This window comes from Epinephelus lanceolatus, chromosome 3 (assembly GCF_041903045.1).
Source record: "Epinephelus lanceolatus isolate andai-2023 chromosome 3, ASM4190304v1, whole genome shotgun sequence".
In the NCBI taxonomy this organism is placed as follows: Eukaryota; Metazoa; Chordata; class Actinopteri; order Perciformes; family Serranidae; genus Epinephelus; species Epinephelus lanceolatus.
In genome coordinates, this window is record NC_135736.1 from 50,017,472 (window position 1) to 50,035,599 (window position 18,128).

Below are 18,128 nucleotides of genomic sequence, written 5' to 3' on the forward strand. Positions count from 1 at the left end.
ATCATCCTTTTGATCATGGGCTGCAGCTTTAATTTCTGTTTCCTTGTTGCCCACAGCAGGAGTTTCACCTTTTTCTCCATGATTGTCAACTGCAGTTACACCTTGAACCTGTTCGTCGGTTTGCTCAGTGTAATCAACCACAGCAGTTGTGCAACCTTGAATTTCAGCCAACCATTTCATTGTACCAGCAATAAAATCATGGACATTCAACATTTTTGCGTGAAACCATATATCATGCTTTGTTGCAGCATCATCAGGCAATAGACCCAACAAAACCTTATGCACTTGGTGTATTTCTTCAGACAAACCCACAAACTTGTTTAATTCACCTTTGACCTCATTTGCATGTTCTTTACCTTCCATCAGAACAGCAATAGTTTGTTTTAGTTTAGACAGTTTATTTATTTTAGCCTTTCTTTCTTTTTCTAAATTGCTTATTTTTTCCAATAAGGCTTTGGTTGTTAATTTCACCTCACGCTTTTCTTTTTTCTCAGTTTGCGCGTTTACCTCCCCACCCACATTAAGGTCAGTCTCACTCCCAGAATGTCTGTCCGGTTTCTCCTTTTCTGCCATGTTGGCCAAAAGTCAAAAGTCAACTCTTTATTTATTTATCAGCACAAAAACGCATGCCCCGACGCGCAAAGTTTATTCAAGGCAGTTGCGAGTCCGCTACCAATGCATTGGATTTACGCATATTGTACCGTTATGTGTGCACACACTATTTACAATGGCCATTAATAGACGTCAGCGCTGAACAACATACCCCAATAGTGCGTTGGCCCGCATTGATGATCTGACGTCCAGATGTCCGACGTGCGGTATCCCGGCGGCTCCAGCAGCCCGATCCGATGCAGCTCCAAGCCCGATGCCGGCGGCTCCAGTAGCCGCTCCGACGCGCGGTCCCGGCGGCTCCAGCAGCCCGCTCCGGTCCGATGCAGCTCCAAGCCCGCTGCGCCTCCCGGGGGCTCCAGTTGCCGCTCCGACGCGCAGTGTCCCGGCGGCTCCAGTAGCCGAGAGACAGGTGAGTAACGCAGCGTTCACTTTACCGGCTGGCTGAATCACAGTGCAACGGGTTCGGGTTTTTTTCTTCTTCCAAACGAAGCAGTTTTCGACCTAAATGTAGTGACTGGTCCTGTAGCCACTACTGGATGCTGATTGTTTTTTGTTTTGACGTGTACTCGGGCAAGGCAATAAACCAACGAAAACTTCCTTTGCGTTTGAAATAATAATGTTCATTTAATTTCTTGCGGAAGCCACATACTTAACACTTGTCTACATAAATTATAAACAGAAAAACGCACAAGCACAGTCGAAAACCGTTTGCTTCTCCCCTCTAATCAGCCTCACCTGTGCAACACTGAGTAACCTTAAGTAACCTGCCTGACCCCCCGCCAACATCCGCGTAGGGTCAGTAAACAAAGGAAATATTGCCCCCTGTATTTTGGAGGTACAGAATAAATAAATAAACACAACATGGCTCCTACAACTTGATTTAAACAGAGTGAATATGACACGTGAGAACTGGTTCATTAAAGTGAACACGTACAAAGAGACAAACTGCCTGTCGTGTAAATCAAAGTTACTACGTTAGTTATTTTTAATAATAACAATGTTTTAAATAACAGACCTTATTAGACTTGTGGGTGATGACTGGAGGAACTTGACTCTTCAAAGTCTCCAAAATAACGTAGTTTTATTCCAGCCATGAAGTGATTACATACATTTTCTTTGGGAGCCTTAGTTCAATAAAAACAGCAGACACAAATCAACTTAATCAATAAATCATAAGGGGAGAGGAGCCAGCAACAGCATGGTCAAAAGCTGTCTGCTCCCAGTCCGCCACGCCTTCTCCTGGTACTCCTCCTATTTATAGGTCAGTCCTGTGAGACGGCACATACTCATACAAACATATAAACAACATTATTATTAAGTGCCAAGTGAATAGAAAATTAGGAAAAGGCTCCTGAAACGTGTTGTGTGTCTCTGGAAGTGATGAACCTGCAGAGAATGATCAGCTGAATCTGCAGCTCCTCATTGTTCATCTGTCCGGCCACAATCGTCTTCTCAGCTGGCAGCTGGTCTCTGATACCCTCTGACTTCTGATTGAAAAGTTTTCAGTATTGATTCCTGAGAGAGGAGAATCAGGATGCATGTAAGGTGACTTTCACACCTGTAGCTCAGCTCATTTGGTCTGGACCGAAGGAAGAAAATGATCCAGTCTCTTTTATCTGGTCCGGTTCACTTCATCACCCTCAGTGTCTCTAGTCTGATAGATTTGTTCTTCTGTAAATCAGTCAGCAGCTTCAGACCTTTTTCTCCTGGATCACTCTTGTTCAGCTCAAGAACTATGAGGTGTGAAGGGTTCGACTTCAGAGCTGAGGCCAGATACTCACAGCTGCTCTCTGTGCAATGTGACAACCTGAGAGAGAAAAACATTGTTTTATTACCACAGTAACAAAGAACACTGTCAGGTGTCTGTTCAAATCAAACATGTCGACACTGATTATAATTTAGGTCTGTTCTTTTAGTTTCTTCCTCTTCTGTGTGCTGTGGTGTTCCCCAAGGCTCCATCTCAGGTCCTATGTTATTTTCATTACACGTGCTTCCACCAGGGTCTGATTTTGGAAAATACTTTTTATAATTTCTGTTCCATGCAGATATACCTGCACATGTCCTTCAGTCTCTTTTAAGAGATGCGCCAGGCGAGCGGCTGGAAAGAATAAGCCCCATTTTGGCCGTCCGAAATCTAGTTATTATTAAAATCTATGATTTAGATCCATGTCTGTGAAAACATGGACGCTTCACACACATCTTCCCCCGACAGCACTGAAGATTTATACAATCAGCACAGTTTCAAGATTAGAGTCACCAAATGTCTCCCCGTCTGTTCCTGAGATATGACTTTAAATGATGGACAGAAAAGAACATGATGATGTCACAGTGAAGTTGACCTTTGACCTTTTGGATATAAAATGTCATCACTTCATTATTTTATCCTGTCAGACATGTGTGTGAAGTGTCCTTCAGACATTGCGTACACGAGACCAGGACAGACAGACGGACAGACAGGTGGATGGACAATGTGAAAACATAATGCCTCCGGCCACGGCTGTCGGCTCAGAGGCATAAAAACTTGCTGTAGCGATGGCAGGACTCCAGTCGAATGTAAATCAAGCTTTATTGGTCTCGTCCGGCACTGAACCGCCTATAAACACTTAATTGTTGTTGAACAGTTTGTTTTAGATCGGATGAATCAAAGCAGTTATACGTGGATTTTGTTGCCTTTGGACAGAAACAGGCTAGCTGTGTTCTCCAGTCTTGATGCTAAGCTAAGCTAACCAGCTGCTGGCTGTAGCTTACTATAATATTTAGCATAGAGACATGAGAGTGGGATCAGTCTGAACATTTGACTTTCAGCAGGAAATGAAGTGTATTCCATAAAATGTTGAACTGCTCCTTTAACCCCCCCAACACTCAGTTCAGTCATGGATATATATGACTAACTGGCTGCTACTGAATTATATCTTACAGTATGTGTCTCACTGAAATGTTCTTCCTCTACTTCTTTGAATGAAGCCGTACAGTAGAATCAACGTTTGTGTCTAATTAACACTGAAGTGAAAATTAGAATAAAGATGAATTATATTTATTAATTTACACAGCTGGTGTCCAGAGAAGGAAGAATGACAGGAAACTGTCTGAGAAGTCTCACCTCAGTGTCTTCAGTCTACACTGGGGTTTCCTCAGCCAATCAGAAAGCAGCTCCGCCCCCTGGTCCATCAGCTGGTTGCCCCTCAGGTCGAGCTCTTTGAGATCAGAGGAGCTGCTGAGGGCAGAGGTCAAAGGCCGACAGCATTCTGCTGATAACCTGCAGGACTTCAGACTGGAAGGAGACATTTAAACACAGATTTCAGATCAGTTTGTTTTGTGTTGGAACTTTTTGTGTATCAATCAAAATAAAATGTAATAAATGGTTTATAAGACACTGTAATGTATTTGTCAGCAGGCTCAGTGTTTATTAATGTATTAGTTAACTCTTACTTCTCCTGTGAAGGCCAACAGGAGGCTGCTGTATAAACAGAGAATGAAACACAGCTGCAATAATAGAAAATATGTCTTTGTGACAGGGTCGTTGTTAAGGGGCTTGTTCTGCGTGTGTTTTAATCCTTTGTTGCACATTTTTCTATCTTTCTGTTTGTTCTTAGTGTTTTTATGACGACTTTTATCATTTGACTGTTTTTACTTGGATTGATTTTGAAATCATTGAATCCCAAGATGGCTGTGCCCCAGTTACTGCATGCAACAGTTTTTTCCTACTGCCCCTGAAGTCAACTGGTTTAAAGAGATATTTAATAGGTTTTAATTATTCTGACAGCTGTCTTTTATTACTGATCTTATGTAATAAATCTTTTAATCTCACTTGTGTTTTTTAACTCTGCTCACTGCTGATTTCATAAGAACCTGTGTAGCCTCACATGGAGTCCTTGGGCTCCTTTAACAGCAGGTGGCGCTGTCGGTGCCTTTATTTTTTAACATCTTTCATGTTTCATATTTGAGTTGAATCCAAACTACTGATTTTTATTGGGCCGGCCACATCTTCACAGGACAAGTTGTAATGATGACAGAAACTCTAAATGAATGAACACTTAGAAATCTGTTCTATGTCAGTCCAACTACATTACAGTGTGTGATGAGTCATTGATTTATTTCATAATAATCTAAACAGAGGACTTTTAGTGTGAAAATGGCCTCAAATACCTGAAAACTGTCTCTGCACACCTGAATGTGTGACAGCATTTGGTTTTTCACTTTTATTTAAATATTGACCACAATACTCACCTCAGTGTCTCCAGTCCACAACGTGGCTCTGCCAAGAACTCACAAAGCTTTGTGACATCACCGTCTGTGAGGTCATTTAGTCCCAGATCCAGGACTCTCAGGTGGGCGGGGTTTGACTTCAGACTGGAACCCAGTGCAGCACAGCCTCTCTCTGTAAACTCACAGTGAGCCAGTCTGTTGGGGAAAAACAGTTTGAACTTATAGGTGGTAACATGCAGTGGCAGCTCCAGACCCTGACCTCTGACCCAGCAGCTGAGCTGCAGCTGCAGTCTGAGTCTGACTGACACTGAAATGATCTCAGATTAATAATTAGACATATTATTTACACAGCTGGTGTCCAGAGAAGGAAGAATGACAGGAAACTGTCTGAGAAGTCTCACCTCAGTGTCTTCAGTCTACACTGGGGTTTCCTCAGCCAATCAGAAAGCAGCTCCGCCCCCTGGTCCATCAGGTGGTTGTCCCTCAGGTCGAGCTCTTTGAGATCAGAGGAGCTGCTGAGGGCAGAGGTCAAAGACCGACAGCATCCTGCTGATAACCTGCAGGACTTCAGACTGGAAGGAGACATTTAAACACAGATTTCAGATCAGTTTGTTTTGTGTTGGAACTTTTTGTGTATCAATCAAAATAAAATGTAATAAATGGTTTATAAGACACTGTAATGTATTTGTCAGCAGACTCAGTGTTTATTAATGTATTAGTTAACTCTTACTTCTCCTGTGAAGGCCAACAGGAGGCTGCTGTATAAACAGAGAATGAAACACAGCTGCAATAATAGAAAATATGTCTTTGTGACAGGGTCGTTGTTAAGGGGCTTGTTCTGCGTGTGTTTTAATCCCTTGTTGCACATTTTTCTATCTTTCTGTTTGTTCTTAGTGTTTTTGTGACGACTTTTATCATTTGAGTGTTTTCACTTGGATTGATTTTGAAATCACTGAATCCCAAGATGGCTGTGCCCCAGTTACTGCATGCAACAGTTTTTTCCTACTGCCCCTGAAGTCAACTGGTTTAAAGAGATATTTAATAGGTTTTAATTATTCTGACAGCTGTCTTTTATTACTGATCTTATGTAATAAATCTTTTAATCTCACTTGTGTTTTTTAACTCTGCTCACTGCTGATTTCATCAGAACCTGTGTAGCCTCACATGGAGTCCTTGGGCTCCTTTAACAGCAGGTGGCGCTGTCGGTGCCTTTATTTTTTAACATCTTTCACGTTTAATATTTGAGTTGAATCCAAGCTATTGATTTTTATTGGGCCGGCCACATCTTCACAGGACAAGTTGTAATGATGACAGAAACTCTACATGAATGAACACTTAGAAATCTGTTCTATGTCAGTCCAACTACATTACAGTGTGTGATGAGTCATTGATTTATTTCATAATAATCTAAACAGAGGACTTTTAGTGTGAAAATGGCCTCAAATACCTGAAAACTGTCTCTGCACACCTGAATGTGTGACAGCATTTGGTTTTTCACTTTTATTTAAATAATGACCACAATACTCACCTCAGTGTCTCCAGTCCACAACGTGGCTCTGCCAAGAACTCACAAAGGTTTGTGACATCACCGTCTCTGAGGTCATTTAGTCCCAGATCCAGGACTCTCAGGTGGGCGGGGTTTGACTTCAGACTGGAACCCAGTGCAGCACAGCCTCTCTCTGTAAACTCACAGAGAGCCAGTCTGTTGGGGAAAAACAGTTTGAACTTATAGGCGGTAACATGCAGTGGCAGCTCCAGACCCTGACCTCTGACCCAGCAGCTGAGCTGCAGCTGCAGTCTGAGTCTGACTGACACTGAAATGATCTCAGATTAATAATTAGACATATTATTTACACAGCTGGTGTCCAGAGAAGGAAGAATGACAGGAAACTGTCTGAGAAGTCTCACCTCAGTGTCTTCAGTCTACACTGGGGTTTCCTCAGCCAATCAGAAAGCAGCTTCACCCCCTGGTCCATCAGGTAGTTGCCCCTCAGGTCGAGCTCTTTGAGATCAGAGGAGCTGCTGAGGGCAGAGGTCAAAGACCGACAGCATCCTGCTGATAACCTGCAGTAGTTCAGACTGGAAGGAGACATTTAAACACAGATTTCAGATCAGTTTGTTTTGTGTTGGAACTTTTTGTGTATCAATAAAAATAAAATGTAATAAATTGTTTATAAGACACTGTAATGTATTTGTCAGCAGACTCAGTGTTTATTAATGTATTAGTTAACTCTTACTTCTCCTGTGAAGGCCAACAGGAGGCTGCTGTATAAACAGAGAATGAAACACAGCTGCAATAATAGAAAACATGTCTTTGTGACAGGGTCGTTGTTAAGGGGCTTGTTCTGCGTGTGTTTTAATCCTTTGTTGCACATTTTTCTATCTTTCTGTTTGTTCTTAGTGTTTTTATGACGACTTTTATCATTTGACTGTTTTTACTTGGATTGATTTTTTCTTCAATGTTTTTATTGCTTTTCCAAAGTCCAAATGTTTCACAGACAAATAGTGCAACACATGTTTACACTTACATAAACATAAACCAACACAACTTAGGTATCACTCTGCCCATCCCCCACCCACCAACTAGAACACACCCCCATTTGTTCTCTCTCCAAAATCAGTGTTCAACACGTGACATTAATGAAAGTGTAGATCACTTGTACCTCTTACAAAGAAAGGATAAAAAATCATAGTCAAAGTTTTCCACCTCTGGGATTTAACACTACTTTATTTCCTTATAGAATCCTGTCCTTAGTTCTCCTCCTGTAGAAGGTGGCCTATATCTCTGTGTTTCATAAAGTCAGTGAATGCTTTCCATATTCCCTCATACATCATTTCTTTTTCAGGATATATGTTATTTTCTCCAACGCCATACACTGTGCCATGTTCTTGATCCAAGTACCAATTTTAGGTGCCGTTGTTTTCTTCCAGCTGACAGCTATAGTTCGTTTTGCCTGTAATAAAGCAAAGTGGATGAATTTGTATTCTTGAACTCTCAAAGATATTGTTGTTGGATATATGTGACACAACACCATTTTGGAGTCTAACGGGATATTCACGGGCAGAATAATCATGATTTTATTAATCACCTCCTTCCAGGTTTGTTTTATTTTGTTCACACTCCCAGATGCAGTGTGTAAGTGTTCCCTGAGCTGCATGACATTTATAACATGTGTCTGGTGTATAGCTGTTATATTTGTTCAACTGAACAGGTGTTATATAGGCCCGCATTAACCAATTATATTGAAGTCACTTCAGAGCTGTGTTAGCTGTTTGTGTTTGGGCCTCCTCACAGGCTACGCTCCACTCCTTACCTGAAATGTTCACTTTTAGATCGGCCCCACATGCATGCAGTTTAGACGCTGAGGCCTCTTTAGAACCAGACGCAAGCCAGCTGTAGATTAACGCAATGAGACCACTGCTGCGACAGTCTTTAGTAATGACTTCCTCCAAGGATGACAGTGAAGGGATTTTCAATGACTGATTTTGCATAGAGAAAATAAAGCTCCTTAATTGCAGATATTTAGAAAAACGTTTCTTTGACATATTAAACTTTAACATTATTTCTTCAAAGCTCATTAAAACTTCTCCTCTATATAGGTCAGAAATGTTACTTATCCCTTTCTTTGCCCACAGTTGGAAGCCAGCGTCCATCTTAGCAGGTTTAAATAAGACATTGCCCCAAACTGGTCTAAACTGTGACAGAGTCAGATATATTTATATGTTTCTTTACCCTGTAGCATACATTTACCATGTTCAGCACTATAGGGTGGGCAGTGTGGGATTTGAGATGTTTAAGCTTTGCTGAGTTTATGTAAAGGTGCAGTGGTAGCTGAACAGAGCATGCCTCTATATCCATCCATAGAGGGACGTCTTCAGCAGAAAAATACAACACCACAGTCCTCAATTGTGATGCCAAATAATACCAGTAAAGATTTGGACACTTGAGCCCCCCGGTGTCAAATGGGAGGTATAGTAGTGATAGGCGGATCCTAGGGATCCTTGTAATAAGTGATGTTAGTCTTGTAAACATTTCCTCAGGTGGTGCCAGGGGAATATTTTGAAATAAATATACAAATTGAGCTAATATGTTCATTTTTAGTATATTTATCCTCCCTATCAATGAAATAGGCAGAGACATCCATCTTTCTACAGACTGAGCACTTGAATGCTCCAAATCCTTGTCTTCCTTTTATGAACCCATTTTGATCTTCCTTCACGATACTGGGAAGCACATTTTCGAGCCTCTTTGCCAGAGTTTTACTAAGAATGTGTGTATCTGTGTTTATTAGACTTATAGGGCGCATATTTTCACATTTATTGTTGGGTTTCCCAGGTTTTGGGAGCAGAATCATTGAGGCTTCTCTCACTGAAGTGGGTCCATATCCATTATTGTAGGATTCTGAGTACATTTGGTACAGAGGGCTTATTAATCTATCTTTGAAATATTTATAGGTGTCTATTGAAGACCATGCGGCCCCGCTGTTTTCCCTGCCTTTAATGCACCTATGGCTTCTGATATCTCCTCTTTGCTTAAAGCTTTATCCAAAGCTGCCTTACTTTCCTCTGAACTTTTAGGAATGTTCATTTTCTCGAGGAATTCACACTGAGTGTTACAGTTAGTAGAATATTCACATCTACAGAGATTTTCCTACAAGTTTTTAAAGGCTGTATTAATTTCTGATGGATTCATTATATTATTCCCATTCCTGTCCTCAATATTAGTCATTGCTGTCTCTGTCTGTTGTTGTTTGATGCGCCATGCCAAGAGTCTACCTGGCTTTTCCCCTCGCTCATAATAGGCTTCTTTGAGCCTCATTATATTTGCAGCAGCCCTATGGGATGATAGCTCATTATATTGTGTCCTAAGTTATAATAATTGTTTTGAGGTGTCATGGTTACTCTGTCCTTCCTGGGAGCTCTTATTCTCTACAATTTGAATCTTGGATTCCAGTTCTCTAAATCTCCCCCTGATTCTCTTGCTTTCTGACTTGTATAGCTCATAATTTGGCCTCCAATAAATGCCTTAAAGGCTTCCCATCTGATTATGGCAGTGGTCTGGGCTGTATTTATTTCAACATATGTGTCTATTTGATTTCCTAGAAAGTGGAGACATTTAAAGTCTTGCATCCATTTTTGGATTGATTTTGAAATCATTGAATCCCAAGATGGCTGTGCCCCAGTTACTGCATGCAACAGTTTTTTCCTACTGCCCCTGAAGTCAACTGGTTTAAAGAGATATTTAATAGGTTTTAATTATTCTGACAGCTGTCTTTTATTACTGATCTTATGTAATAAATCTTTTAATCTCACTTGTGTTTTTTAACTCTGCTCACTGCTGATTTCATCAGAACCTGTGTAGCCTCACATGGAGTCCTTGGGCTCCTTTAACAGCAGGTGGCGCTGTCGGTGCCTTTATTTTTTAACATCTTTCATGTTTAATATTTGAGTTGAATCCAAGCTATTGATTTTTATTGGGCCGGCCACATCTTCACAGGACAAGTTGTAATGATGACAGAAACTCTACATGAATGAACACTTAGAAATCTGTTCTATGTCAGTCCAACTACATTACAGTGTGTGATGAGTCATTGATTTATTTCATAATAATCTAAACAGAGGACTTTTAGTGTGAAAATGGCCTCAAATACCTGAAAACTGTCTCTGCACACCTGAATGTGTGACAGCATTTGGTTTTTCACTTTTATTTAAATAATGACCACAATACTCACCTCAGTGTCTCCAGTCCACAACGTGGCTCTGCCAAGAACTCACAAAGCTTTGTGACATCACCGTCTGTGAGGTCATTTCCTGTCAGATCCAGGACTCTCAGGTGGGCGGGGTTTGACTTCAGACTGGAACCCAGTGCAGCACAGCCTCTCTCTGAAAACTTACAGTCAGCCAGTCTGTTGGGGAAAAACAGTTTGAACTTATAGGTGGTAACATGCAGTGGCAGCTCCAGACCCTGACCTCTGACCCAGCAGCTGAGCTGCAGCTGCAGTCTGAGTCTGACTGACACTGAAATGATCTCAGATTAATAATTAGACATATCATACCATATTAGTATGACTCTGTGTTTGCCTGGGTCCAGACCTTTGAATCCACCCACTCCATCACATTAAAACACAGTGTAAGGACTTCACAGTTGTGTCTGACATCAGTCAAACAAACCTAATAGCAGCAGAAAGTGAGGTGGAGGGACCGCAGGGTGATTCATCTCTGGACACTTAGAAAGAACTGCTGAAAACACCAAGACTTGTGGCCTCTGGCTCACTCACCTCCAACATTCAGTGCTGTTATTATTTCACTTCGTTTATTTTTTATCTTCATTTTCTTTTTGTTCATTCATTTGTTCATGTGTTCTCACTCCATGGAGTGGCCTCAGGTACCTTGAAGGGTGCTTTATAGATCCAAGTTATTATTAGAATTATAGATTATTTATTGACCATAAAATAAGTAGGGCTGCACCATATTGGAAAAAACTGACACTGAGATTTTTTATCATTATTATTATTATTATTTTTGTTGCAATATATATTGCGATATTAAAACATACAAGAATTTTCACCAGATGACTTAAAGTAAAAAAAATGAACAAATAGTGTCTTTCACTCAGCACAGTTGCAGAGGCTCCCAGCTTCATGTGAAACAGACTACATTATAGACGCTCCGTTATTTATTAATCCCTCTGTGTCTTTATATTTTTACTTTTTATCCACTCCTGTCGCCTTGATAAAGTTAATGCATGGCGTCGTCATTTCAAACTCAACACTTCCTGAATTTGTTTCAAATTAAAAGCCCCTTATAACCTCGGCTGAGAGAATCCCTCCATTTTCTAAATAGGCTTTTATTGTGAAACATTTGCAGGAAGTTGTGGAGGACTGTGCTGACACTTTTTAGGTGACTACAACAACATGTCAGCTGGCACATGAACAGACACAGTGACTCAAATAATAGTAAAGTCATAAAAATAGGACAAGAATAACCTGATGACATCACACACATCGTTAAAGACGACCGGGGATAATTGGTGAGTACCAGCGTGTAGCGTGTCATGTCTGTCGGCCAAGTCACGGCACGATTTTATGACTCCACAATCGTGTAATGGGACATAGTGACTTTCAGAAGGGGCAGAAAAGTCGTGTAGTGTGAACCAGGCATAAATCCTCCTTTACCGTTTCTCCCTCTTGCATGTCGCTCATTTTCAGTGTGTGACTGCAGCGTGTGCATGAGAGGGGGAGGGGCTGCTGTTGTCAGAGAGGGAGGGACAGAGAGAGAGAGGCGAGCGGAGCAACGAGCTACTTTTCTGAAGCAAAACAAAAGTTTACATGTTCTAAAAAAAGAGAAAACATCTCATGTTCTGCGATGTGACTATCACACATGCGGACATCACGATGGCGATGTTCAAACGATATATCATGCAGCCCTAAAAATAAACTAGTAAATAAATAACATAGCAACTGCCTTGTGCCATGTGCAGGCAGCCAGTAGGGTCTGTTTCTTTCTACAAGAACTCAGACTCCCACAATCCTTTATTTTTCCCGCCTATGTATGAAAAGCCTTCCTTCACATAAACACAGCGCCCACTGAGTGCACTCTCTTTTTCCCTGAGACCCCAGCAAGGAGGGTCCCAGCTGCAGTGGGGCCTGTCTGCCCTCCCTCCACCTCTGCTCATGTCTGCTGCCAGCAGGAGCTGCAGCCCAGCTCTCAGCTCACATGGTCTGTTTGTACTGTCATTGACTGCAACCCCTCAGTACCCCCTTAATCAGGCCACGCCTCTCTCAGTTGATTTTGCACCAGGAGTTTGAAAAGCCGGCAGGTTATCTGCTGTCGTTCTCTTTCTCTGCTGCTTTTCGTAACAATAAAAAGAGCAAAACAAAAAAAGAGTCCAGATCATCACATTCCTGAATCAGTTTGAAATAAATAGGTAGTGACATCATCATTACTGCTGTCAGTCTCTCCCTCTGCATGTGTGTATGCATCATGTGATCAATCAGGACCTGGACCTTGAAGTGCAGCTGGATGCTGTTCTGTGGTGTGTGAGTCAGCTGGCTGTATTCTGTCTGTTGGATACAATGAGGGGAAAGGAAAAGTCTAAGTGTGAGGAGCAGAGGAGGAGGAGAGGAGGAGAGCAGCAGAGGAGGAGCAGAGGAGGAGAGGAGCAGAGGAGGAGAGCAGCAGAGGAGGAGGCTGTAAGATCAGGTCACATTACTGTTCAAACGTGGTTTTGGGATGTTGGACATTTTGGACATTTCATAGGCTGCAGTGGACTGCATGTTATTTCTATTGATTCAAACTGACAGCTGCTGGAGGAAAACATCATTGTAAGTTGTTTCATGTTCTATATTTGTGATGACACAGGCTTGTTAATGATGCTTTTTCAAAAGTTCAGTCAGGAAGACGAAACTCTTCATGCTCAGGCTCTAAGTTCTTTCTCCCCCTGCCATTCACTCCTTGCACGCACGCTCACTCGCTGTCTCCAGGTGTCATTGTCTGGGTGGGTCAACTGAGTCATCAGCTGATTCACAATCAACCAATAGCACAGCGACACACCTCCTACCAGCCTATCATGTTATTGTTCCTCATTGTAAATATGGCTCTTTCTCTGCTGTACTTCTTTCTTGCTGTTGTCATGCGCGCCCTCCACCTCCCCATCACCACCCAGTCTTGATGGATTCATCAGCCTCATACGCCTCAGCAGTCAGCACCACCACCAGTGTCTGGACTCCATGAGGGGATTTATCCTGCTGCCGCTCAGACGTCCCTCCATCCCAAAATATCTCCCTCTGGTGTCCAAGCACAAAGACTTTTGTTAAATCTAAACCAGCACAAATCATCTGTTAATCTGTTAAAATCTGATAAAAGAAAGCTGGCTGTAGAACAGATACGTAGACAGGAGGAGATGTTAAGGGGTGCAAAGGTAGTGGCCCAGGCTAAACAGGGACAGTGTTTGAATTGGGAAAGTGTAGAGAAGAGGAAGCTTAGTTGGAGGGACCTGTAGAGTTTGGAGGAGAATCGTATTAGATTCCTGGTAGGGGCTACATATGATAGGCCCGTTTCCACCGCAGGAACTTCGGGGTAATTTTACGGGGCCGGGGCCATTGGTGCGTGTCTCCACCACAGGAACCACCCCCAAAGGACAGAGTTCTTAGCTCGGATTAGCTCGTTCATATAGCTTTCACCGCCATGTAAAAAAACCTCACTAAATGGCCCGTGAAAAAAATATTTTTTTCCAGCGGATATCTTAGTTACAACATGATTGAGCTAGCAAATCAGTTTTGTGTTGATATGTGTGGTATGTATTCAGTTTTGGGAAATCACGATGTCTAGAAAGCATCAGCTGACAGGGACAGCTAAAAGCAGCAGCAAGCTAACATCAGGACGTCATCTGTTAAAAGCCTCCCGTTGTCGGATACGACATGAAACTACTCCAGTTAGCTCAATCATGTTGTAACTAAGACATCCGCTGGAAAAAATATTTTCTTCACGGGCCATTAAGTGAGTTATTACAGACACCGCTATCGGCTAACAGCTAACGGCGTCCCTACGTTGCCCCGGACAAAATGGTCGCGCAACGATTACGTCACGTCCAGACCCCGTAATTTTACAGGGACCTTCCTACGCTCCCTCAGTGGAGACATGGCGGTTGAGAGGGCTGAACGAGAGGACATTCCTGTAGTAGTTCCTGCCCCCCAAATAGTACCAGGAACTTCTTCAGTGGAAACGGGTCTGATGTGTTACCAACCCCCCAGAACCTAAAACTGTAGGTAAATGAGGACCCATCATGCCCATTGTGTTCACGTACCGCAACCTTAAAGCATATTTTGTCAGGCTGTAAAGTTAGCTTGTCACAAGGCCGATATACATGGAGACATAACCAGGTGTTGAAATGTTTAGCTGCAGGCACTGAAGAGAAACGAAGACAGGTGAATTCAGAAGGTGTTAAGGATAGGGGCTTAGTAATTCAGTTTGTCCGTGAGGGAGAGAAATACAGAAGGGATAAGTTAGTGAGGAGGCAAAGGTGTGGCTGCCTAGAAGGTGCTTGTGATTGGGAAATGCAAGTAGATTTAGGGGGAAAGCTTGTTGTTCCTCAGGAAATAGTCTGTACCAGGCAGAGGCCTGACTTAGTGTTGTGGTCAGTGAGTCAACAGATAGTTTATTTCATTGAGCTGACAGTTCCTTGGGAAGACTCAGTGGAAGAAGCCTATGAAAGAAAAAAGCTTAGATATGCAGACTTAGGAGCAGAAGCTGAGCAGCGAGGATGGAAGACTAGGATTTGTCCAGTGGACTCCTGGGGGAACTCGGAGTGCGGGGACAGAGTTTGAGGAAGACAGTAAAGGAAATGTCAGATGAAGCAGCTAGATGCCAATGGATCTGGGTGAGAAGAAATGATGTCAGTTGGGGGCCAGCAGGGGGAACTACTAAGCAGGGCACATAACTCCTTGAGATCAGGTGGCGAGATCCACTTCCTGTCAGGAGGAAATCCAGGAAGAGGAAGGTTATTTAAGGTAAGGTAAGGTAAGGTAAGGTAAACTTTATTGTCCCCTAAGGGAAATTCATCTTGGGCACAGTGCTACATTTCATTGCTTCACAGGACAAGATATAAACATCATCACAGAGACAGTTCTATCACATGAAACAGACATGGACTACATTTAACAATCACAACACAGAAACATACAGAGACGTCTAAAGTGCAAGAAAAAGTGCTGAGTGCTAAAGTGCCGTGTGTTTAATGCACGTTGCTCGTTGCTCTATTGCACTAGTTTTTAACATTGTTCAACAGCTTAATGGAGGCTGGAACAAATGATAATTTGAGGCGGTTTGTTTTGCACTTTGGTATACGAAATCTTCTTCCTGATGGGAGAAGTTCGTATTCAGAGGACAGTGGGTGAGTAGAGTCTGAAGAGATTTTTGTTGCTTGTTTCATGACGGACTGGTTATACAGATTCTCTATGGACTCATATTGTCTCATGCCTATTATCTTCATTGCTGTTTTGTGCATATTGGCCAACCTGTTTTTCAGGTTGCCATACCAGGCTGTGATTCCATATCTGATGAGGCTCTCTAAAATAGCTCTGTAAAAAATCAGCATGATCTGCTTGCTAACCCCGTACAGCCTCAGTCGTCTCAACGGGGTTAGCAAGCAGATCATGCTGATTTTTTACAGAGCTATTTATATATTTATTTAAGTGTGGGAGTGGCCTATTTGAATCCCTTTTGATTGAGACCATGCTGCAAGGTGAGTGTGTTTGCTGATCCTGTAAGTTCAGTTAGCTCCTTTAACTTTAGCTTATATTGTAGTTATGCTATGTAGCGTGTGAGTATGGTGAATGTGCTAGGAAAGGTAGTATCAGCATTGTCTCTACCTGGAGCTCGCATGTACGGAGCCTGGGTTTGGTTGAAGGTGGCAGTGCTGTTTGGGCTGAGAAAGCCATGTGTAAGTAAGGTAAAGGAGGTTATTGGGTTGGTGTGGGGAGCAGTGAGACCTGGCATTAGGGGAGTGTCTCTGGGACGCCAGAGATCACTGTCTAGCCTCCTGGAGGTGTCGTGGGACCAACTAGACGAAACACTGGTGAAAGGAGGTTCCCACCCTGTTATAAAAATTTGATCACAAGATTTACATATGCCATTGTGTAGTGCAAGTACTGGAGGTTCCTGTTTAACGCTACAGTAACTGCCAGATCAGCAGATGGTCAAGTGCAAAGGGAAGTCTATCATAACATATATTAGAGGAAACGAGAGGAACAGCAGGTCGGAGACAGGACAAGGACAACCGGAGGACATCGAGACAAGATGTCACTCCGACCCGCCAACCATTGTTATTAATGAAGTCTGCACTTGATAGATTAGGAGAACTGAAACCTCCTGTATTCAACGCCCAGATATACTGTATAAAAACCTGCAGTGTAAGCTCCTCAGGGAGCCTTTTCTCTGTAACCTCATCCTGTGTGTTGCACTGTGAAACGCTCCTCTTGTACAAGATAATAAAGTCTGTTAGACTTTGATATTTCGGCTCCGGTCTCTATTTGCTTTAAAGGTCATTACAAACAAATTCTTTTGACACACCCGATGACCCCAAAGACATGCTAGTTATCACTGCTCACTGGTCTGCATAGTTAAGCCTTGCCATAATAGCTTATCATAGGGCTTAGGAGGTTATTCACTGAGTGCTGATCCTTTCTCTAGAGCACACACTTCTTGTGTTTATTTGAATTCTGTTCACTCACATTCTGTATTAAATATTAACCTTACTCTCCTGACTGAAGTATAATAGTGTGTTGCTGCCTGTGTTGCAGACCGCCATGTCTGCTTGGTTATTGTATTAACAGCTGGAGACCACACACACACACACACACACACACACACACACACACACGTTGCTTATAGTTTGTCATGTGTGGCTGTAACTTAGGGCCCTTTAACATCACTGAATGTCAAACTGTGTATTCATTTACCTTCTATCTTTGGTTGCCTGCCCCGCTACCTCTGTCTTACCTCTTTATCCCTTCCTTCCTGCTGAATCAGAGCGCCTTATTGTACTTTGCATTTCTCTCCGTCCCGTCCTGCTGCCTCCACAGATTTTTCCTTTGATCTGACCTGCATCTCCAAACAGCCTATAGGCTGCATAAGGGCTCACTATCTGGCCCCTCTGTAATGATCTTTGGATACAGGCTCTGATCTCACACACACTTTTTGCCCCCCCCCCCACTTCTGAAGTGAATTTGGTGCCACTGTCCCTTATGGAAAAATGTTGGGAACCAATGCTTTGAAGGACTACGGTAAACAGAGAAACTGGTTTCCTCTGATCTGCACAATCAGAACACAGCACAGCAAAGACTGCATCGAACCGACTTTTCAAAGCCTGACTCATCCACCACAGACAACCATGAGTATAAAGTACAGACACTCCAGGTCAAATATTACTGCAATACAAGTAAAAGTTGCTGAGTCAAATCATTACTTGAGTTTAAATTGTCACAATACATTTACAGAACCTAATGGCTCTAAAACGACCCACTGAATACACTGATTTGCCTCGACATGCTTTCTCAGGTTGGAGGGTGAATTCTTGTGGGTTATGATGAAGTTTGTGTGGTAAACAGAGCAAACATTTAAAACAATATGAATCATTCTTTCTCTCAGAAACTTCACACGCGGACCTGAGGTCTGGCCATGGGTGACCTGGTGGGGAATCTTCATCTCTGTCTTCTGCCGTAACCATAGTAACACAGTATAACCAAGTACAACCACCTGCTGATGACCTCTCCTCTCTATCTGTCTCTACTGATGAGCTGCCCAGTCTGAGA

At 42.5% G+C, this 18,128-nt stretch overlaps 1 protein-coding gene across 15 annotated transcripts in view; it reads right to left on the minus strand.

The window, feature by feature from the left end:
* Positions 1–1,216: 1,216 nt before the first annotated feature.
* Positions 1,217–18,128, minus strand: part of LOC117255668 (NACHT, LRR and PYD domains-containing protein 3-like) — a 78,272-nt gene continuing 61,360 nt past the window's right edge. For 10 of the 15 annotated variants that reach the window (XM_078166666.1, XM_078166663.1, XM_078166672.1 and 7 more), the window contains 7 exons: positions 10,551–10,724; positions 6,727–6,897; positions 6,347–6,520; positions 5,220–5,390; positions 4,840–5,013; positions 3,713–3,883; positions 1,217–2,419 (listed from right to left, as the gene is read on the minus strand). In XM_078166666.1, the coding sequence (XP_078022792.1) occupies positions 2,239–2,419; positions 3,713–3,883; positions 4,840–5,013; positions 5,220–5,390; positions 6,347–6,520; positions 6,727–6,897; positions 10,551–10,724 (1,216 nt within the window). In that variant the 3' untranslated portion in view covers positions 1,217–2,238. The remainder of the gene's footprint in view (positions 2,420–3,712; positions 3,884–4,839; positions 5,014–5,219; positions 5,391–6,346; positions 6,521–6,726; positions 6,898–10,550; positions 10,725–18,128) is intronic. The other 5 variants (XM_078166669.1, XM_078166673.1, XM_078166665.1 and 2 more) reach the window with 4 other exon arrangements.